Source organism: Aulonocara sp. 'chitande type north' Nkhata Bay, linkage group LG5, assembly GCF_057382095.1.
Source record: "Aulonocara sp. 'chitande type north' Nkhata Bay isolate Kocher_YH1m ecotype deep benthic linkage group LG5, A_spYH_male_GT1.1, whole genome shotgun sequence".
Lineage (NCBI taxonomy): Eukaryota > Metazoa > Chordata > Actinopteri > Cichliformes > Cichlidae > Aulonocara > Aulonocara sp. 'chitande type north' Nkhata Bay.
In genome coordinates, this window is record NC_141348.1 from 48,962,843 (window position 1) to 48,986,013 (window position 23,171).

The 23,171-nt window shown below is 41.9% G+C and overlaps 1 protein-coding gene and 1 long non-coding RNA gene across 3 annotated transcripts in view; one reads left to right on the plus strand and one right to left on the minus strand.

Annotated features, from left to right (window-relative positions):
• Positions 1-793: 793 nt before the first annotated feature.
• LOC147331624 (uncharacterized) lies at positions 794-10,394 on the plus strand. Its single transcript, XR_015129202.1, has 3 exons — positions 794-953; positions 5,039-5,163; positions 5,390-10,394. It is a non-coding gene; the product is annotated as an uncharacterized LOC147331624 (long non-coding RNA).
• A 5,737-nt stretch (positions 10,395-16,131) lies between these two features.
• Positions 16,132-23,171, minus strand: part of LOC147331625 (matrix metalloproteinase-24-like) — a 72,599-nt gene continuing 65,559 nt past the window's right edge. For both annotated transcript variants that reach the window (XM_086294055.1, XM_086294056.1), the window contains one exon: positions 16,132-19,758. In XM_086294055.1, coding sequence (XP_086150181.1) covers positions 19,394-19,758 — 365 coding nt within the window. In that variant the 3' untranslated portion in view covers positions 16,132-19,393. The remainder of the gene's footprint in view (positions 19,759-23,171) is intronic.

The following is a 23,171-nucleotide window of genomic DNA, read 5'->3' on the forward strand; positions in this document are numbered from 1 at the left end:
AGAAGTTTTCTTCCCACGCACAGCGGACACTAATGTTTTTGTCACTTTTTATGGAATCAAACTCAAAGTAAGGTCAGTACTTCCACGCTTTAAACGCTGCACGCTCATACTCTCTCCCACAATCAATATGTGATCCATTGTTGATCTGCACACAGCTGTTGTCACAACGTCGCACTTGCTTACGTCACTGTCATCAGACACTCTTGCGCGGCGTGCTTACGGGAAAGTAACAGTAATCTAATTACCTTTTGTGCAATGGTAATCCCTTACATCGTTACTGCCCATCTCTGGAGAAGAGTCTCTCTTTGGACCTCTGAAGGGTTGATTAAACACGCCCAGGCAGACGTTAGAGGAGCTTAAAGAGCTTTTTCTCTGTTTATGGATATTTTAAGTTTCTATTTTCACTTATTTTGCATCTATTTTTTCACCGTTTTCATCTCATTGTTTGTATCATTTTGCACGTCTCTGGTTTGCTATTTGTGGTCATTTTTCGTCTGGAGTTTTACTGCTGTGATCACTCAGTGTCTGATGTCAGTTGTTGTTGGCGTGTCCTTGTCATAAATTCTATTTTTGTCTATTTTCAATCACTCTGGTCTCTTTGTGATCATTTTGCAGAAACCTTTTGTTCTTTACTTTGTTGTTTGTGTTTTGTGTGTTCAGCTTGGTCTGTTTTTTTTTCTCTTTGTTTGTATCTTTGATCACAACAATACGTTTTCTGTCTTTTACTGTGGAAGTCTATGGGGCTGCCACGCTGGAGGAATTGCAGATTGCGGCACTTCCGCGTTGGCTTGGAGATTTCCGCGGAGTGATCCTTCTTCCTCCATCAGGATCTCCACAGCCTTCACTCCGCCGACACGTCGATCGGGATTCTCTGCCTGGAAACATCGCAAACTAATCGGAACCGGCGGCCGACACAGACGGAGGGTCTCGCGGGCTTCGTGGGGGTCGATTAGGTGGGCTAAAATTAATCTGTGCTCCCCGAGCGGCTGTCGGAGCTCCTGTGCTCTCTGCAGGCGAAGCGATCAGATGTAAACATGTTTGCAGGCTGGAGCGGACCCACACGTGTCACCAACACGGAGTTAGAAAGCCTGAAACACGCGTGATCCCCTCATAATGGGTGACACACGATGCTTAAACAGTCAGGACATGTTTGGTGTTTGTAATGAGGAGCAGGCCGTGGAGGTCTGATGAGGCACAGCTACACAGACACAAACAAACACACTTCTGGTTCCGGGGTTGTCCTCTTAGACTCCGCCCACATCTGCACAGGTGTTCCTGCAGAAGGGAAACATGAACCTGCAGCAGCTTGGGCGTGGTCTTTGAGTTCGCGCGCCTTTAGTTTTCATGCATCTTTTCAGTCATCGGTCTGTTTTTGTTGTTTTGCGTGTATTTTAAGTCTATTTGTGGTCATTCAAGCCTATTTTTAGACATTTGAGTGTCTTTGTTCTCGGTTTGTGTCTGTTTGTGCAGATTTTGCACCAGTTTTTAATTGTTCTGTGTCCCTGACGTCATTTCTACCAATTTTTAGTCATTTTGAGGCTCTTTCTGGCTGTTTTGTATGCAGTTTAAGTTGTTTTTGTATCTCTTTATACTGATTTAAAGTCTTTTTCATCTCATTTTCAGTTCTTGAGTCATCATTTTTGTTTTTTCTTAGTCATTTGTTTCTGCCTCCCACAGACTGCTTTCTTACTAACTGGCAGGCTGACAGTTCGAGTCTGAGCCAAAGCCAGCATGTGTGATTTAATCTGATCATGTACAACATTAAGCACTTTTATAATCATAAACCTTTGCTGCAGTATTTCCAGTAGACATCAGAGATTTCTGGTCTTGTTTTTTACAGAAAAGGCTGATGTGGGATTTTAACCTGCGTATCGTATATCAGCGAATAAAGAAGCTGGAAACATTCAGCACATTTACAGTAAAAATATTAAAGTCGTGGATCTATTACGCATGAAGCAGCGTCTAACGTCTGTCAGCTAACGCCACACAGTCCTGAATCGGTGACAGCCGTTCATCAGAGCAGAGAGAGAATAAAACTGAGGCAAACTCACTCTGGCTTTAATCGAATCAGTAATGCAGATAGGCTGTAATTAATCTGCTGCTGAGAGATTATTTATCTTAATTATTTCCTAGTGGGTGGACCCCATTCGTGCCAAAAGTCTTTCATTACTGACAGAAAAAAAGCGAGAACTGAAGTCAGCGTGGTTTGTTCGAGTATAGCAGCATTCAGAGAGACGGCCTTCTGTGTAACTTTGGTCTCTTTGTTGTCACTTTGTTCATTTTTTGTTGTTTTGCAGAAATATTGAGTCTTTTTGCATTTCGTCACAGTCATTTTCAGTCTCTTTGTGGTCTTTTTGCACCTGTTTTGTGTCATTTTTTCTTTTTTAAGTTGTTTTACAGAAAATCTTTGTGGTTTTTCTGCATTTTGTCATTTTATGTCTCCTAGATGTCACTTTGTCGTCTTTGATGTTGGTTTCTGTCCGTTTTTAGTCATTTTGTGCCTCATTGTGATCATTTTTGTGCATGTTTTGTGTCTGTTTTCAGTCAGCTTGCCTCTTTGTGCTCATTTAAAATCATTTTGCATTCACCGTTGGTCTCTGTGGAGTTGTCAGATCGGAGGTACCTGCCACAGCGTTATGCTGTTGCAGCCAGCAGCTGCTTTCTGTGGGTCACATGTAGTTTTGTGTTCAGATGGGAGCCCTCGGGCTGTGGAAAAGCCGAATCGGTTTGTCGTGAGCTGAAGAGGGCAGCGGCAGAGATAAGGAGGCGCACAAGTCAAAACAAAACAATATCTGAGAGGAGGGAGCTATTTTTAGCTCGGCTTTCTCTCCCGCTGTGATCCGTGCTGCACAGAGTCGAGGAGGGAAGCGAGGCGACCGCTCTGAATGCTGATCGAGACACTCTGAAGTTCAGCTATGAAACACACGTCGCTGTGATGAGTTTGTTCGGTGCTCGTTTGTTCCATTTTAACGGGACTGCTTTCTGACATGACTCATTTCTAACCCATTAATGAGAAGAACTTTGGGGGTTGCCAGATTATTTGAATCATCAGGTCAGCTCTGTGAATAAAGCCAGTAAACAGCAGATTTATGAATATCTTTATTTATCCAGGAACAAGTATCATGATCCTTTTTTTGTGGTATAGTTCTATAAAAATGGAACGTGGCCGCCGCACCATCACCTGTTGGTTTGTGGCGTCCTAATATGAAGACTCAGGTTGGGCATTTTCCACTTTGTGTTTCGAAGCCGCTTCCTCACTGACCAACAACATGTCCCCAAAACATCTGTTTCTTGGAGCTGCCATCACTTAAGAAATGGGCCTGAATGTCTTGGCCCAACTGGAGTCGATGGCTGTTTTGATGGAGGTCGCCGCCATGATGTCACCTGTTGGTTTCTGAAGTCACGTTTTGAACTTTTATGAGGCGCCTGATGGCAGCAAGCAACTCTTAATATATGCAAAACAAACCAAAGTACACAAATCTCCAGTAAAGCTCTTTTTTATCTACTTGGTTCAGATGAAAGGTGTTTGAAACGAAGCCATCAGCATTTTTACTGTTAAAACAATCCAGCTGTTCTCTTTCTTTCTTTGTGCTCCACTTTAACGCTCATCCAGCAGATGAGCCTCCTCTGGTGTTAGATTTAGATCTGGGCCAAAGGAGAGGCTCATAATCACATTTATGTGAAAATTATCACAAGTTACTGCCTCGGGGTCCAGCCAGAAGGCCACAGTCATTACACATTTGTGAGGCAGTTAATATCTTCTTGTTTTACTGCCGCCGTTTCTTCCACTGGCTCGCCGGCGGTGTTAGAGACTCCGTTTGTCTCTGTGCCTTGAATGAAAAGTGTGAAAATATTCAGCAGCATTTTGTTCTCGTTTGTTCCAGAAACGTCCCAGCTGTCCCCGAGCTGGTGCTCATGCGTCTGAGTCTGGAGCGTCTGGAGCCGCAGGCCGACCAATCAGAAGCTGAACGATTAGTTCAGTTGTTTTTCTCTAAGGATGAATCATATTTAACATCAGCACTTCTTAACGGTAGGACTCGGTCACACAGACCGGTCTGCAAACATCTGGCAGCCGCCGGCCGTTGCAGCGGTTGCCCATAGTTTATTTGGGTGACACCAACCAAAGCAAGCGGGTGGAGGTTATTGGTACAGCACCATCCTCCAGCAGCTTCCAGCAACGGTCACCAACCAGGGCACAAACATCCCAGCGCTGCTGTGGGTCCACAGGACGTCAGCAGCAGGTGTAGATGCTGCTTCCTGTTACCAGACAGAACTGGCTCTGGTTCGGCCTTCAGGGGAGGACTGCAGAGGAACTCTCAGATCTGAGTGGATGAGACTGCATGATTTATTCAGACTCTCCAAACAGCTTCTGTTCAGACAGTTAATGAACTTAGCTGATGATGGCGGTGTTTTCTTACTGTTCCAGCTCGTGAAGCACCGACACACTCGTGTGCTTTATCGTCAGGGTAACACGATGCTGAAAAGCCCTTCTGGTTATGTGTAATTTCCCAGCATGCATTACACATGGCCGGGAAAGCCTGGGCAGCTCGCGGCGATCGTGTTGAGCAGAGTAAGATGATCCCTCGAGCTGCGTCCGGCGAGCTGATTGTGTTTGTCTGATTGGATTGGTGTCCTGGACGGGATTAGGGATGTCCGAGCTGATAACCAGGAGTGGCGGTGATGTCTGCTGTCCTCTTCCTCTCCGTCTGTAGCTCTCTTCCTCGCTATCAAGGCCTTTCTATCTCTGTCCTCTCCCCGTCTCATTTCACCCTCCACTGCATACATTGCACCGCCTCTTCAGTTTAGATAGAAGAAGAGTTTGTGGGTAACAAGCCTTTGACTTTTCACCCTCTTCACTCTGCGGTTTCTTTCAACCTGCCATATTTGCTATTTATTAACCCCAATTAAATGATAAAACTTCTCAGGTAGTCACTGCTCCGTCTTCTCATTCGGCTCTGACTGAAACCAAAAGATCTTTTTAGTGTTTTCCTTCTGTAAGTCCTTTAACCTCAGCTTCCACCTGTGTGCTTTTCCTCAGGCGGGACTCTTTTTCATGACTAAAGATGGGAAGTGATCAGAGCCACGAGAGGAAGGCTGAGGAGGCCGAGAAGGAAACTGAAAAACACGAGCAGTGTGACACAACTGAGGACGCGACTCCTGAAGGTAAACGCTCGACTCCACGATGGAAGCACAGCGATGTGTTTGTTCTCCTGCCTTCACGCCAAGAATCTGGTGTATTTTTAGTAACTGCTGACCTGTAATTATAAAAAAGATTGTTTCCTTTCAGAAGAGGTCGTACTCAGATTTTCATTTTACAGGAGTAAAATGTCACCGCGCACTGAAATTCATGCAAATTTCAACATTTTTGAAATGTGTTTCTCTTCCACAGAGGTGCCAGGAGAGCTGCCCCAGTGCAGGATGGGAAACAGGAGGGTGGACAGCATGTGTTTCATGATCTCGTGCACTAACTGGTACTGAACTGGTCCCCGTGTGTTGGGCTCGTGATGAAACAGACGCACACTGGAGGATCTGTCTGCGTCTGTGCTGCTACAACAACAAATGCACCGGACTTCACTTTCCTTCAACTCGAAAACAAGACTAATGATAAGAGGAAGGGATGGAAAAGGATTTCAAACGATGGGTCACAAGAGTCGTGGACTGTGTGGGAGATGCTTGGATTTCTGGTCATGCCAATAAAGACTGAACAAAAGTAAAGAAGTGTTGCTCGTCATGCTCTGTGGGTCAGAGAGACGCGAGAGCTGAACTAAGGTTGCTCACTTCAGCTGTTGATGTTCAAAAAGAATTAGACTAGAAAGGAAAGGAAAGGAGGATGGAAGAGGGAAAGGAAGGAAAGAAGGAGATTGGGAAAGGGAAGGAAGTAAGGAAAGGAGAAGGAGGCAAAAAAAGGAAGAAAGCTGACAACGGAAGAAAAGGAAGGAAGAAAACGAAAGAAGAAAGGGGGTTAGGGAAGAGGCAGGAAGGAAGGGAAAACGGATGACAGAAAGAGAGGAAAGGAAGGATGAAAGGAAAGGAAATGAGAGTACCTAAGGAAGGAATGAAACAGGAAGAAGAAGACTAAGAAGGAAAGGGAACAAAGAAGCAGGTAGGAACAAAGGAAGGAAAGAAGGATGAAATAAGGATAGCAAAGGAGAAGTAAGGAATGAGACCAGAAAGGGCAAATGAATTAAGGAGTGAAGGAGGAAAGGGAAAATCAAAGAAGGGAGCAAATATGAAAGGAAGTAAAGAAGGAAGAAAAGAAGGGAACAAAGAAAAGGAGACCTTTGGGTCTAATTTGTTTCACTCAGAGCTGTAAAAATGCAAACACACTGCAGCGTGTTCAGAGTTCAGCAGGAACGACATTAATCAGCAGACCTAAAGACGTTTCAGTTGAAGACGTGATGGATTCATCAGGAACATCATTATTCAAGTCTGTGATAAGATTAATGCTGCATATCTGACACTTACTGTCTCATAATTATGAGAAAGTCTTCAGGTGGTTATAAATCATCTGTGCTTGAGAGGACGGGGCGCCGAATGATTTAAGTTTAATGAATATGAGCTCGGGTTCTAACACAAGTGGCTCCTTTTTCCTTTTTTTCAACAAAGTCGTTCGGAGAACGTCACAAAAGCCCCGACTGGTGTGAACAGACGGGGAATTTTACAGGAAACAAGACGGATGACGTCCCAGCCGGAGACAACATGAGCCTCAGTTTGGTTATTATATCAGATATTACAGCTCGACTGAAATAGTAAAGGAAATAAAGAAGGAAACAATAAGGAAGAAAAGAGGGGAAAAGGAAGCAGAAGGAAGAATGACAGAAGTAGAAAGGAAGGAAATATGAAAAGGAAAGGGTATGAGGATGAAGAAGTTGAAAAGGGAACAACAAATGGAAAGGAACAAATGAAAAAGGAAAGGAAGCAAGGAATTAAGAATCAGTGATGGAAATAAAGAAGTATGGAAGGAAAGGAGGAAAGAAAGGATGAAGGAAAGACATTAGAGAAGATGATGGAAGGGAGGAAGAAAAGGAAACGAATGAACAAACTTAAACTGTAGTTCCTCCTGTGACCACTTGAGGCTCCAGCAGTGACTCAGTGCCTGTAAACTCTGTGCTATGGATCGATTCCTCCTTCCTAACCCTGTACGGGGTTTACAGGCTTTATAACCCACCCAGCTGATGGGTCCAGTCTGTGTCAGAAAGCAGGAATCAGGACTAGAAGATAAGCCTGGTATTAAAATGTCCTTTCATGCGCTTTAACTCGTCCTGAGCAGCCGCCTACAGTGTCTCACATGGTGGTAGAACTTTTAAAGTTTACCCAGAATGCACTTTTTTGGTTTCCTCTGCTGAACTATGAGAAATCAGATCAATAACGTAGCAACGCGTGCTTCTGTGTCTCTACATCACAGACATTACGACAGGAAGACGCCCTTTTCACGTGTCACAGTTCTGGTACAAATAACAGAAATGTGAATTTTGCACAAATATAAGCTAACAATAACTTTGATAACGCTCATGTTGGGCAGACTTACTCACTACTTCCTCTTGTGGTCCAAAATGGCATTACACCAGAGAATCCTGGTGCTGTTTTAACTTTGGGGATCTGTTTTAGACAGAACATCATGGATGTTGCTTCTTCACGTTCTCCTGGTGGGTTCAGTTAAGTTTACAATTAAAGAAACATCTTTTCATTTGACCTTCAAGATGAGAAAAATAGCAGCTGTTCAGTGAGGCAGGAGGACAGAGCGTAAGTCTTTCCATAGCAGAGTGTGGACGCGTGTCCTTGTGAGACGTTAGCAGGTCGACTCCTCAAAAACCTCCGAGGGGAACCCTTAACTTGCTAAATGGTGATGCACTGACCCATTTCGAGCAATTACAGTTTCAGCCATAAAGCGTATGAAGTCAAAAGCATATGAACGACCCAATGATCCATTTGGACGTAATAAAAGAAGTCAAATTTTCTCCAAATGACACATTAAATCTCCATGAAATTAAAACGGAGTTGGAAGGCATCAGTGTCTGAGCTCGTCTGCTCCGTCACATTACTGGGCAGGTGGCTGAACATATTGCATTTCATCAGAAGAGCAGCATACGTGTCCCTAAAGGGGCATTTCTGCAAAATACCACAAGGCAGATTTATGATGCACATCTGTTAGATTTTTCCTGCTCGTGTTGCAGATGCTCCGGAGCAGTTAACGAACCTGCGAAAAATTCATCCCCGATCAGGACTATTAAAAAAAAATGAAATGTGCAGATTAATGCATGTACAGAAAACACAGGGAAAAGGCTTGTTTTCCTTTTTAGATCAATAAAAATATGTCTGTTATGCAGCAGCTGTCTGACACAGTCGTGATGAAGCAGGGAAACGGCATTAAAGCGAACACAGAAAGATCAAAAGTTAGATTAACGACGTTCCTGATATACAGAAGGAGCACAGCAGGAAAAAATTAAATGATGCCCTCAAACAGCCTGCGGGGCAGCGACACAGAAGTCAGTCAGAAGTGTTACCATGTTCACGGGAAACTCGGGCGTCCACCAATCAGCTCATTTCAGTTCAACTCAGACAAACATTATCTTCATAATGTGCTTTATAGAGCAAAAAGCTCACAACAGAGAGACAAGCCCAACAATCACACAATCCCCCAATGGTGACAGCTGGGAGGAAGAACTCCCTTTTAACAGGAAGTGACCTCAAGCAGAAGCAGGGTTCATGGGTTTCAAATGTAACTCTGGGCCCATCAGAGATGTAATCCATGACTCATGACGAGTTATTGATCTGCAAAAAAGTAAAAGACGCGTCTTAGACGATGAAGTTTTCACTTTTATTGACAGTTCATTGTTAACAGAACAGGTGTTATTGGTATATGACCAGCGTGGACAATAAAACCAAAGCAAACATAGAAAAAACAACAACAAACATCTCTGTTCCAGTCAAGTGTTTAAATAAGAAAACCGCAATTATAATTTTCTCGAGTCATTAACATGCCTATCAGACATAAGCATCGTCATAAAAATGGTACAACGTCGTGTGCAAAGGATGATGAGGTTCATCTTAAATAAGAGAGAAATAAAGATAGAAAAGGTTCTATTTACAGGATGTCCGACTGGAACACGAGAGAAACCAAACTGTGCTTTAGTTCGCTTGTAAAGAAGTGAAGCCAAGGTCCGATTTTTTTCATTTTAATTTTATAATCAACCCATTTAGTCATAAAAACCCAAAAATCCAAAGAAAAACCAAACTGTATTTACAGAAAACGTCTTTTTCTCTATAAGAAAAACAAACTGAAGCGAATCTCTCTTAAAGCTATTTCTGATAAAATCTCCCTAGAAGTAATAGTAGTAGTGAAACTATCCAGAGAACATCAGTATATCTTCAAAAAGTCTGCCAGACTACCTTTGATATGTTTTTATTCTCCTACATTTTTTAGACAAGGTTAGAAACTAAAGGCAACAACAGGCAAGTTAAAGGAAGACTCAGCCACGTGACGCCACTCCCAGACCTCAGCGACGCGTTTGTGTCGGTGGAATTTAAGAAAGCAGGTTTTTGCATTCGTCGTGATAAAAACGGTTCTGGATGCAGTAAAACGTGTTGTTTTGGATTTTACAGGCTCCACAGCTTCATACGACTCAGATTTGTGTCTCAATCACAACATAAAGTGTGTTCAGCTCATTCTGAGTCAATCAAACACTGAAACATTCAAAGTAGAAATATAAAAGAATCTGCAATGGAAACGATTTAAATAGATATTTCACATAAAATAAAGATTTCATAGTTTCTGTAACATTTTCTTTTGAACAGATCAGGTGAGCATAACTAACAAACATCATTTCATCGTCGTGTTATTGTGACTTCATCCTATTTTTATTTATCTGGTTGTTTTGAACTATTTCAGTGGTTTGACTTAATCAGCTGCGGCGTATCCGACGCTGTAGGCGCCGCACTGAATGAAAAACATTTGACTTGAATAAACGTATGTATATGAAATCCAGCAAAATAAATATTTCCTACTTCCTGTAAGTTAGCAGCACTAAAAAATATGATTTATATTTATCTATAATTAATTTTCGCATTTGACACCATCAATAAGAGTAATTTTCAGCTAATTATTTTCCTTTTATATGAATTTAATTATACAAACTTTTTTGTTATACTGTCTGAAACTGCTCTTGTAAATGTGCGCTGAGCCTCGATGGGATTATCTGATTGAATAAAAGAAATAAAAAATATTTGAGGTCCTTTCTGAGGTATTTTCACTGCAGCTGCTTTCTAAGCAGCATTTAGTGTCTTACAGAACTGCTGATTTTTGACATTATAAACAATGTAAAATAAGCTACAATGTAAACCTGTTTGCTCAAAGTAATTAAAGATTGTGAGATAAATATATATATTTGGATAAAGACGATCTTTTTTCAGATATCTAAACTCATTATTATTTATTAACTTAACAAATGAGATTTTATAATCAAAAAGTTTCAGGTTGAGGTTATAAACCATGACGTTTTTAAACCTCTGCTCGTGTCATGAAACAGGACTTTGTAGATGTAAACCTGTAATCAGGAACTGGAGGCTGTCTGTGGTTACTGCGTCCATCCATCATCTTCACTCAGAGCTTCATCGGAGCCTCGGCTTCTCCTGCTGGTCAGGATGGAGCACAGAGAGGATTACAGTGGAGCTCATTAGCTGTTAAGCTTGTGATTGATTTCCAGGAGAAAGAGCAGCTAACGTGTTATTGATCGGAAACACAAAGATCGATTTAAACCCGAGTACATTTCTATATTATTACAGCTCCTCATATTTGTTTTGCTGCCGTGGACTCTGTAGGATTCGGCATGTGGACCAAACCAAAGCTATTCTGGGAGCCAGTCATGCTGAAACACATCTGACATCACTTTAATGGTCGTTGGGACAAAGTCAACTAAAATAATCAAAAAGTTTCATGATTTTTGCCCCAAAAATCTTTAAAAAAAATCTTTTATCTATCGCCATCTTTGCCAGTTCTCTCACCTTAGCTGCTGCACACTGTACGGATAATAAATGGATATTCTTTGGAACCATATTTTTATAATGTATTGAAAATATTGTGCATAGCATTGTTTGCGTAATTTCCAACCGCCTTCCCTGTTATTCAATTTCTCAAATGTAGAATTTAAGTTAAAGCACTGCTGCATGGATAACATGTAGAGGTCATTATAATAATTGGGCCTATAATGGGATTTGTGTGAGGTGCTGCAGCACTTGGGTTTGAAATCTGCTGAGCGTTTGGTGAATTCAGGAGCCTTTTGCTCCCCGTGTGTCTGGAGTCCCTGAACTGTCGCATATTTGCACAGCTTTGTGTGCTCGGTGCAAAAACACACCGATTTACTGTGTTTCTTATGTTTTTGCCTCCTCTGTGGATTTGTTACTTAAACAGGTCAATGAGCAGGTGAAAGCCTCGTGCAATCAGTATATGCAAGGCCCCTGCTGACTTTAGCATCTTCTAGCTCAAGTTATATATTAATATTATTTTTGTAATATATTGTGACGTTGATTTGAAGAAGCCGTGAGCCTTGGTGAGTTCTCCGTCACCTGTGGTGTCCCTCAAGGATCTATTCTTGGCCTGGTTCGATTTTCTTTACACCCACTCCCACTGGGATCCACTTTTGGAGAGCTCATAATAATTTTCAGTTTCATCTATATAGCACCAAATCACAACTACAGCTGGATCGAGGCAGTGTTTAATGTAAGATCATCTGTTCCACAAAAGGAACCCAAACTCTTTGCAGTTGCTTTTAGATTTTTTAGGATCTAAACTCAACAAACATGCAATAAAAACCTGCGCATGACTTCAGCCAGTGTGCTGACACTCGACACAGACGCCACCATCGAACACTGGCTGTGGTGTACCGGCCTACAGGGAGGTCTCAATATGTTGTTACATCAGCATCAGTTTATTACTTCCCTGTTTATTTTAAAATTAATTTTAAGGTTTCATTATTTACTTTTAAGCCATTAAGTGGGCAGATTTTCTAACCAGTTGCTTTTCCTGGTCTAAATCTTTGACCACTTTTACACTGATGCTCAACACATACTGCATACGGACCTGGATTTTATTTGAGGTATAAGTAGGCAATGATATACTTATTATGTATTGTATATGAAGATTATTATAGATTTGTTGTTAGACAGTGTATCAGTGTTTTGATATGTACAGCACTGAAATCTTCAGATTATATTTAATTTCAGGGAATGTTAGGAAACCGTTGGACCTGTAAAATAAAGTGTTACTACATCCACGATAGCTGCATTTCTCAGAAACGTTTTAAAAAATCAAAGATGTTGCTTTGCAGCGTCTCGTTGCTGCCGTTTCTTCTGAACGACCATCTCTGAGTGTCACCCAGATCAGGAGTGGCGGTGTCAGATAACTAAGTCTACCTTTAAAGGCAACTCACTGTTGTCCGAAGCCACCAGAACATCGTCCGCAGACCTGGGACAACATGACACAGACTTCTGTTCACTTCTTTGATCTTTTTTCATTCCTGGCGACCAAGTTTCTCCTTTTGTTAAACTGAAGCTGACACACAGACAGTCATGAGAGTAGGAATGTGGAAAGAAGAGAAACCAGGTGCCAAAGTTGACAAATCCAACAACGGCAGCAGAAATGAGACACAATTCAAAGACAGTTTATCCCAGGTCTGCATATCCATAAAAGAGGACCTTTCGCCCTCTGTGACAAACACAGAACTGAGCTGAATAAATACGTTTCAAACTGAAAGAGCTGTGGACAGACAGTGTCCTTCACATACTTTAAAAATCTCATGTACATATATCTTGTCTCTATGCATGTCCCATAACTAATATGAATAATCTGATCACAACAGCATGTTTTCTTCCTGTATCCTTCTTCACGTTGCACAAACAGACATCTGCTGAGAACACTGTAAACAGCTATTCTTCTGTAAATCTCAGTAAATATATACAAAGACTTTTCTCCCAGAGGATTAAAGTAGAGGTGGTGGTGAAACTTTAGTAAAGAGTGCATGATTTAAAAATATCTTTATTTTTAAATCATGTAAAATACGATGGAAAATTTACCAGCTCACCACCCCTCCTGTGTGAAAACTGAATCCTCTCTTGAAGTACTGCAGGCCACTCGAAAAGCTGAACTTGCTGCTTAACTGAGAAAAAACCTCCATAAAAATTTGTTTTGTACAACTATTCCAACCTGATGAGGATGAATGAACACAAGGTCTGGTTTTACAAAGAGATTTTAGTTAGATTTTCTTTTTTTATGGTTAAAGCGTAAAATCTGTATTTTTAAATAAAAATAAAAAATAATCTATGAGATCTACAAACGTTTAAATTTCACTGTTCAGCTAGTTAAGGTTAGCTGTTGATCCAGTTTTAATTAAATCCAAATTAACCTCCTTATACCTGTCAGAAAATTTAAAAAAGTACAATATCTGAGTTACTGAGACTATCACTCTGTAGTAATCTGAAAGCTAAATCTGAGATTATACTGTAGAAGTATATATAAGCCTGATGCAAATTTCATCTTATTGTGGTTGAAAAAGTAAAATCACAGTCATAGGTAACTTTTAGATAAAACGTATCGTTGCATTAATGCATAGTTTACCTTTTGAGACAAAGCTGTAAATACAGTACAGCCATAAACATGAGTGTAAAATTAAACTGGAATGACACCAGATAATTACAATAAGCAGATTTAACTAAACCAAATATTTCACTTAGACTTTAAAATCTAAAACATTGTTCTTAGGATCAGAACATTAACTCTAATAGTTAAATACAAATCTAATTTTAGGAATTTTTAAATTACAAATTTTAGCAAATTAAACTAGCTAGTGTCAGTATGACTTTATTTCAAATGGACACGTTCACTGACCTCATAATATTACATTAGAATATTTATTATTTATTTAAAAGTTTTCAGCCTTTCACATCTGATTAGTCCGACTGAGAGGCAGCATTCAGAGGTCTAATTGAGCCTGACGTTAAAGGTAAGCAGACTACAAGTCTGTCTTTGTGAAACCAGCCCTCAGTCACTCATGTCAACCTTCACAGGAGCCTGAAAAAGAAATACGAGTCAAGCGACCCACCGTAAAGCTGGCAGCTTTAACCCGAAAAGTGCTGAAAAACCAGCACCAAGAACTGCATGAAAAGTGTTTCTCTCAACATGAACAAATACTGCTGAAGTGCCCTGGAGCAAGGCACTTAATCCCCAACTGCATCGGTGCAGCGACTCGGCGGCCTGCGACATGTAAGAAGATGTAAAGAGATTTTTAATCTGCCTGCTACCGTCATACATACAGTAAGTACATGACAACAACACTGACATTAGTAATAATGCTGTGTGCGAGCTAAATAACAGCACTCTGAGACTGCGGATCAGCACCGAGAGCGAGAAGAATGACGTAGGAGACCGTTATTATTACACGCGTGTGCGCTGAAGCGGGGTGGGAACCCCTCGTTAGTGTTAGCGGCATGAAATGTTTACTCCCTCAAGGTGAAGACACTGCAAGAACACTACAACTCTCTATCTCCTCCTCGTCTCTCAGAGCAGCTATGACAGCGCCGAGCCTGGAGCTACGCTATTTACAAACCACAACAAACAGCCAACTACCAGCTTAACAAGCTCGAGGATCACACGACATCTGCCCCACGTTTCCTCCAGAAAAGTCAGGAAGGCAACCAGCTAATATACCCGTCGAAGCAGTTTACAGTTCATCAGCTCTGTTCATGTGCAGCATGTCTTTAAGCTCCGTTTTTAAAATTAAGATTTCAGTGTGACAACAGTATTAAACACTGACCTGCTGAAAAAGCCTCAAGCTGAGCATTTTCCTCGTTGCTATCAAGACGTTTTGACCAACAAGAGGAGGATCTGACTGCATGTTATTGACTAACAACGTGACCCATATAATGACCATAACGTGTTTTAATCACTCAGACGTGAGACGAGTGACCACAGAGTCAACAACAAAGTGTTTACTGAGGTCACAGCGAGGAGCATAAACGTCTGCACGAGTCAAACCCGGGCAGCCATCAGAAACTTTGCTTTCTTTTTACACAGAAGTGCACCATGAAAAACAGTAAGTCACCTTTTTGGTCATCAAGAACTGACAAATAAAGTCATCTGACCAAATATCAATAAGTATCGAAGTTAACCTTCTGTTCATTGTACAGCCAGCTGTTTGTCCTCTGCACGACTGCGGTACTTCGTGATATCCCAACAGAAAAGCAGTCAAACTGTCGGTGCACAGCCGCTGAAGTTGGTTCACGTTCTGAACCTTAAAGTTTCTTGTACGCCTGTGAGAACGGTGATCGTTTCTAACTCTTAGTGGAGCCGCCGTGTTTGCTTTTGCAGCATTTGTACATGGAAATCTCCGATAACACCCAACCTACTGATGACAGCACACGTGACCCCGTCGTTCTCATTACTTTTCAGAGCGCAGCTTTTCAATTTTCCTCTTTTTAAATTTCACCCGCCGAGGAGCTCTGTTCAAACCATCGAGCTGAGAAAGCACAAAGAGAAAAGACGCGTTTGGTCCTGGAGGCAATTTTCTTTGGATAGACGTTCGTGTTTCCGTTAGCTACACGACCCTCCCAGCAGACTTTTTCTGCATGCTGTAAACAGGCTTAAAGGTAAAAAAGCAGCAGAATGTCTTGTTCTGCATTTATTGGACACCTTCAAGGAACAGATATGCACTTTTCCAACCTAGTCGAAATAGTGCTGCGGGGTATTGAACGCCATCGATTTGTGCTGAATGCTGCGTGTGCTGAATTGCTCTCGACAGCAGCGAGTAATTGCAAGGATATACGCCGCGAACACATTCAATTACTGCAGGACAGAGAGCTTTGTGGATGAGCCGACGAAGGCAGGGTAGAGAGAGGGAAAGCTTTTTAAATGTTTGGGGTCTCGAGTAGGTTTGTTGCACCTACTTGTGCAGGAATCACATCATTAAGTGTTTTAGGAACAAGATAAAACAGGGACATTGTGTTTGCCTGGGCTTAAAGCAGGCCTGTATAAATGTTCAGCTGCGTCTGGATAAACAGTGACTCAGTCGGGATGTCCCAGCGGTGTTTTTTAGCTGGAGGTGCGATGTCACAGACGGGGGACTCCAAAGCCCCTTTGGGGAGCAGAATGGCCTCCGCGCGACCCATTATGAGTCATGTTAGGAGGGTTAATGGCATTTAAATGAGCAGCTTGTGTGTTTAAATAAAGCAGCCTTTATAGTTAGCACCGCAGCGCTGCTGGAGTGTTACATAACAGCACTCAAATCTGCTTCTTTGAGGGTACATCGCTGCCTTTGCGAGGCCAGATGGATAAAACTTTTCATCAAACAGCACAGACATCTTTATGTTGGCGTCCCGCTCGGCAGCTGTTAGAAACGTCCAAACTTACGCCCTAAAATTTTTCATTTCAAAGGATTAAAATGGAAACAGATTGGATGTAGATTTCAGTCTGTCCTAACAAACCTTAATGTACCCAAACACATATCGTATAACTTCCCACTTTAAATGCATCCATATAACTTCATATTGTGAGTTGACTGAGCATATTTGCACAAAGCTAACACGTAAAGATGTTTGAAACCATAAAACCTGCCAAGTCAGAGCTAAAGACGAAGAGGAATATTGGCACTTTTTCACACCACACTGTAGCCTCCACGGTGAAATCGCTTGTCAAATCAAATTTATCGAGTTAGTGGTGCTCACTGGACGTGACAGAGGCCTTCGTACAGATGGATTTAAATCCTAAAAAAAAAAGACAGGAGAGGAGCCCTGATGGATTCAGGAGGTCGAGGGGGAAACGATTAGAAGGACAAAGAGACGAGAGGCCGGACGGATGAGGAGAATTACAGCAGGACAGCGAGAAAAGACAGTCGGATTAAAGCGAGGGATGCGAAGGGCATGTAGCCCCTATTAGAGCTTTGTGAACAGAAGTACTTCATTAAGCTTGGTCAATGTCGCGGCGCCGCAGCCGGCATACTAATGCAGACCCACGCTCTCCAGCTCCCTGCAGTCAAACCTCTCCTTTAACTTTGTGTTTCCTCCCTTTCTTCACTGTAATTAGTCTTTCATTAATGACATTTATAGAAAACTGAAAATATGCTTTGGAAGAAACATCTCTGCGAATTTGGTAAAGTTTCCACCAAATCATTTTTCCATCGTGTTAATAGACTGAAGGTTGCATCTGGTTTAACCGCATCCTGCAGAAATGCTCATGCTCAGTCTCTCCTTATGTTGAACTGACGAGGATACTAAGGCTACGTTCACACTGCAGGCGAAAGCGCATCAAATCCGACTTTTTTGACCCTCTGCGACCCATATCCGATCCTGGTGTGACAGTGTGAACGGCACAAATCCGATATTTTCAAATCCGATCTGGGTCACTTTTGTATGTGGTCCTGAATCCGATACCTATCCGATGTTTCAGAAAGCGACTGCTGTTTGATGGTCACGTCGCATTAAATCCGTCTTTTACGTCACCGACACAAGACAGACGCCAATTATCAGCGCCGGAGAAGACACCGCGAACGCTTCCTGGACATCCAGCGTAGATGTTAGTGACAAGACAACGTTGGAGAAACGTGAACATTTTATTTGTACTGTATAATCTGCAGATTCTGACAGAAATCTGCAGCTATCCTTTGAAGCACCGCTCCTCTAAAACAGCAACAAGGATCATTATTAGGTTATTTACATTATTATGTGAATAACAAAATAACTTAAAGCAAAAATTGGGAAACGTAAAGTCCGAAGTCTTTACATTAAGGGCCATCAGTCAAACAATATTGTTTGCTCTGGGTCTGAACAGAGCGCGTTGTGTGTGACATCATTTTATTTGTAGTGTGAACGAGCAGACAAAAAAATCGGATTTGATCAAAAAATCTGAATTGAGCATTAAGACCTGCAGTGTGAACGTAGCCTAAGTATCCCTCACCAGGTGACCCGTGCAGTCGTAAGTAATCGGTCACCACACCGGTAAACATTCACAAATTTTTTCTAGTTACAAAGAGGCTGCCGTCTTATTTTCACTCTGATTGGGTCACAACTAAAATAAGTTTGATGTGCGTGCTGTGGTAAAACACAAAGTCAAAGGTGAGAATAAATACTGACTATTATGTAACATTTAAGAGAAGCTCTGAAATCATTATTAATCACATGTATGTTCAGAAGAGGAAGAGCCAATCAGACATGAGGTTACTTTAAAGTTCATTCCTCAAAAATAAACCCTTACAATTTACCCAGTGATATGTTTGTAGCTGCATAAACACGAGTAGCTTTTCTCTGCGTGTCCAGTAACAACAGTCCGATATATTTTATAACATATAAAAAGGGACAGAAAGAAAATCTCCTGCTGGTAAAAAAGTTAAGTCAAAGAAATGGTTTTAAAGGAACTCTGAACTTTCTGTTGTGGTTAGCACCACTGCTACATGCCATGAAAGGAAACAAGATTCAAGTAAAAAGCACAGCGAGGGCATGAATCCTTTTTCCTGGTTCATGGTGCTTCATGAATGATATTTTCTACAATCATTAAAAAATGTCTCATGAGGCGTTTCATGGATTTATAGAGCTCCTTAAATCTGAGAGGATGTTTAAGAAGTTTAGTGTTAGCATTTTGCTAAGCTGTAGAGCTTTTCCACGTCTATACGCCGATGACTTGCTATTCTACGCCTGCAGAAACCAACCAGTGTAAACAGGCAGTGTAAACCAGTGCATTTGCTTTTTGATTTTAGATGGACCAAGACAATAGTGATGTTTTTTGTGAATGATGAAAAAAGAGAGAAAAAGATCCTCTTTGACAGTTTAACATCTCAGAACAGCTGAACGCAAATCAAACAAACATCAGTGATCCACGGAGAGATCCTTGGTTTTTTTGTTATGGCCTTTCTACCTATATTCTATTTTCAAGTTTGATATTTGAAACTGTTTCTCTTTTTTTCTTTAAATTTCATCTGACTTGTAGCAGTTCACATATACAAGTTGTTAAAACAAGCTTGGAGGTGATATCTGGCTTAGAGGAGCATCTTTCTTTCTCCACTCTTTTTAAATTTTCACTGAGCAGGAGAGCGGTGTGTTGTACGTCGCAGAAGAAGGTTTCAAAGTTCATACGATCCCATTTTAAGTGAAAGCACAACCAGAAAGATGCATTTTGAAGTCTTTTAGATCGTTCTGGATGTGCTATAAGAAACAAATCTCTCCCACTCTGAGCCAGAAATCTGAATCCACTCCCAAAAAGACATTTTGAGTGAGCCTACATCTTTAAGCAATCGTTAGCGTTTTGTCCTTTGCTAGCATTTTTGGCCATTAGCCTACATTAGCTAGCTAACGCATGACTACAGCTCGACCGTCCTTCAATCCACGACCTTTGACCTATTCTGAATCAAGTTGGCTGTCATACCCACTCCTGAACAGGGTATTTATAGTAGTGCTGTGTCATGGTGTTTTGCTGCACTCCTTTGTTTTTAAACTGAAAGATCGTGTACACGAGCACCAGGATGCACAGCGACAGAATGCAAGGGATCACCACGGCGATGGCATTGACTGTCGGGGGGACGTCGTTGATGGTCACAATGATGCCGACATCATCCGGGGGCAGCTGGCGTTCCCCAGGGTTACCGTTGTTGCCGGAGCGCTCCATGTCGGACTGGTCGCAGCCCATCCAGTCACGCAGGATGGACTTTGGATATCCAGGCTCCACAGTCAGCTTCTGGTTATCGAATTTCCAGTACTCCTTCCCCTTGTAGAAGTAGGTGTAGTCTGAGGATGGGAAGATGCAGGGGCAGGAGGATGGGAGAGTGATATCAATGAAAGACCAGAGCAGAGGAATCAGTCAGGTGAACTTTTTTTTACTGAAGCAAAAATAAACAGAAGACACTGAAAGTACAGCAAATTAAGCAACTACCCAACGGCCTCCGACACTACAGGGACCCAAAAGACTTGAGGATATGTTGCTGTGCCTGATAAACGTGGCTTGGTAGAGACACACAAGGTATCTTTGGGTATGGGCGCATTGAACGGTTTTTTCAGATTAGTCCAATTTAGTTTGTGGAAGGACTGGCAGTGCATTTGTAGGTTTGTGTAGAGTTTTGGGAGCTGTTCCTCGCTTTCTTTACTTTAAACCAAGCTAATCTGATTGCATTCAAAACCAGTGGCAAAATAACAGCGTTTGAGGCAAAGCTGTAGACTGACTGCAAACTATTCATTGGCTGGACTTTGGTCAAGTCTCCTTAAAACTTGTTCCAAAAGGAAAACTGTGACATTCAAGACACTCTGCTGCTTTCGAGAAAACACGTGTTCAACATTTGTTGCCCTCCAACAATTCTTGCATCTCTTTATCTGTTATCTTTTTATATATTAGAATAAAGCAAACATAAATAAAGGCTTCTTGAAAGAATGAATGACAAGAGAAAAAAAGTTGCGACTCAAATTCAGGATCTCCAGCCAATGGTCGCATCCCCGGGTTGATGATGGTGACATCAGAGACGAAGAGGCGATGATTATGAAACTAAAGTTTATCACACAATACATGAGCCATAGTTTAGATGTACATACATATAAATGGTTCTAATGTGTTATCACAAACAAACACGCTCCAGTAATACTAGTTATTGTTGTGTTTGTCATTGAGGCAGGACACAGAGGCTCCACCACCTCGACTTCTGTGCAGTTAACTTCATACCTGTTCATATGGAATTTCCACATATTTGACGCACTTTAAATATAGCATCTTGTAATTTCCAAAACGCTGTTTGTTTAGCATGTAGCTAAATAGAAATCAGCACTAACCCCTAAAGCTATTTGATTTTGACCTGCTGGACGTTACGATGTCAGAGTCATGTGCCCAACCTTTTAGCTTTTTTAATTAAGAAGAATCGTGAGCTTCAACATAGCCGCTGGATCATCGCCCTGCAAGCTTCAGAGCTCCAGCTGTGAACCATCTTAAACATCTACTGTGGTACCACAGGACCACAAAACAAACACTTCTCAACCATATTACACACATATTGCATGAGCAGCTACTGGTTCAGTGTCAGAAACACTCGAGGTTTCTCGGGTGAAGTGGCGCTGCACTTACTAACACCAAACAGCGATTAACAGGAAACTCCTCAAAAACTGTCTCCGAGGGAACGAACACGTCCATGCACGGCACAGAAAAACGCCGTCCTCCACTCTGAAACTGTAACTCATCCGTCTGCAGCTCTGGTGTGTCCCTGTGGTGGTGGATCTTATTAGAGGCAGTATCGTTTCTGCTGTGATGTGGCGGCTGTAGGCAGCGACCATATTCTGGTCCCAGCAGTGGATGTTCTCACTGAAGGACGATGTTATGCAATGCCTGCGAGACGGATGCTGTAACAGGAAACACTCAGCGACACGTAAAGAGAAGAGTGCATTTGTTAACTAATATTACTGTTTTATAAATATCAGCTGTTTCCTCTTCAGGCGTGTGGAGGCAGCCCTTCAGTTCAGCAAAGAGACCATCTTATAAAGTCATGCATTCAGATTTTACTGTAAAAACAGAAGCAGGTGGTTGGACGTTCTTTAAAAAATGAAACAACTTCGGGGCTCAATGGATCCTCCCGATGGATCAGTTCGTCTCCACGGTCACTTAAATCCTGTTTGTTGTTACTGGATGTGCCAGCTATGATGTCACTAGAGCCCATCATCATTTAACTGGTGGTAAACAAACCAGATCCAGTTTGTAATAAAAGCTAACGTTTGCTCTAACATGTTGACACGCTGCTCGTCTGCACACACGCGACGGTAAAGACTGACTTTGAAGGTTTTTCTGAGGACACGAGGTGTCAAACATCACTCTGGTTGTTGCTCTGGAACAAATTCTCAATATCAAGTTGTGCAAGATGATGTGCAGCGTCTGGCAAAGCAAGAATTTCTGACGCAGCGACTAAAACACGGTTTGAACCCAGCTCTGTATGTTTACTCCTCCACAGACTCCACTGTGAGGGGATCACATGCCGAAGTAGCAACAATAGAAAACACCCACAGGGCTTCTTGTGCCGTCTGCCTTTTCGTCTGCTCCATCACCTCCGAACAGCCCCGAGGAAACCAACGCACAGTCGCACACATTTGTCTGTTGCCTCTAAAGTCCCTGCAGGACGGTTTCTCATCTTTGACACCACACCCGGCTGGCCGTGTCGTCCTGTCACCACGTCGCGCATAGATCGGCCTCAACTCCACAGAGGAAGCCGCAAGGTCACAAGGTCACCGCTCAAGGAAAGGAAGTGACGATGGACAGTTTTCTGTGTCTCACACCTCTGTCGCTGCATTTTATGACCCTGCAGCATAAACAGCTGACTAACAGGGTTTTTACTCAGGTGTCCGAACGTACACGAGTATTTTTGAAAACGCAGATTTTTATATGCGTTTGGACCTTTCGTCCACACGTAAACGGCGTTTTTGATCACTGAAAACTGAGATTTTCAAAAACTCAGTTTTTGCGTTTACGTGTGGACGAGGAAAACGGAGATTTAGCAGATAGAGACAAAACACTGCTGCTGTCAATCTATCTGCAGTTTGTCCACGCTTACATACACACACAGTTACTGTCCCTCCATTTACACAGACAGGCGTCAGAGTGAACATTCAACACAGACGCTCTCACAGTCCTGACGTCGTCGCTTTTGAATAAATGAAATTGTTTTAAATTAAAATTTGTGCATGCTGTATGCATTTGGTTCATTCCTAAGTTGTGAGTCTACACCAGCCAAAATGCTGTTTTTGGTTATTGACATTTGAAATGATGACTTGAAAAGTAGCACAGAAGTAAAGCCTGTTTACTATTTCCTGCCCTGACTTCTAGACTTCTGATTGGCCAACATTTCTACACGGCTAGGATTTGGCCTGTTCTTGACAACGTTTGACTGCGTTTTTGCTGTTTACATGTGGACAGAGATATTTTTCAAAACTGCACGTGTGGACGTGGCCTCAGTGTAAATATAAGCTGCTGATTGTGACTCTGCATTGCAATTCTTCTTCAGTTTACAGTCAGCTGAGTTCTATGGAAAATGGAAATGGACGTATTTTTCTGTCAGCGCTATGTTAAAAGTAACGTTTTTGCATTAAAATTGCTTTTACCTGATGTCTGTATATTATGTAACTGACTGGAGTCAAACTCTCATAAAAATAGAATTTAATTCAAGGAAGTTTATAAG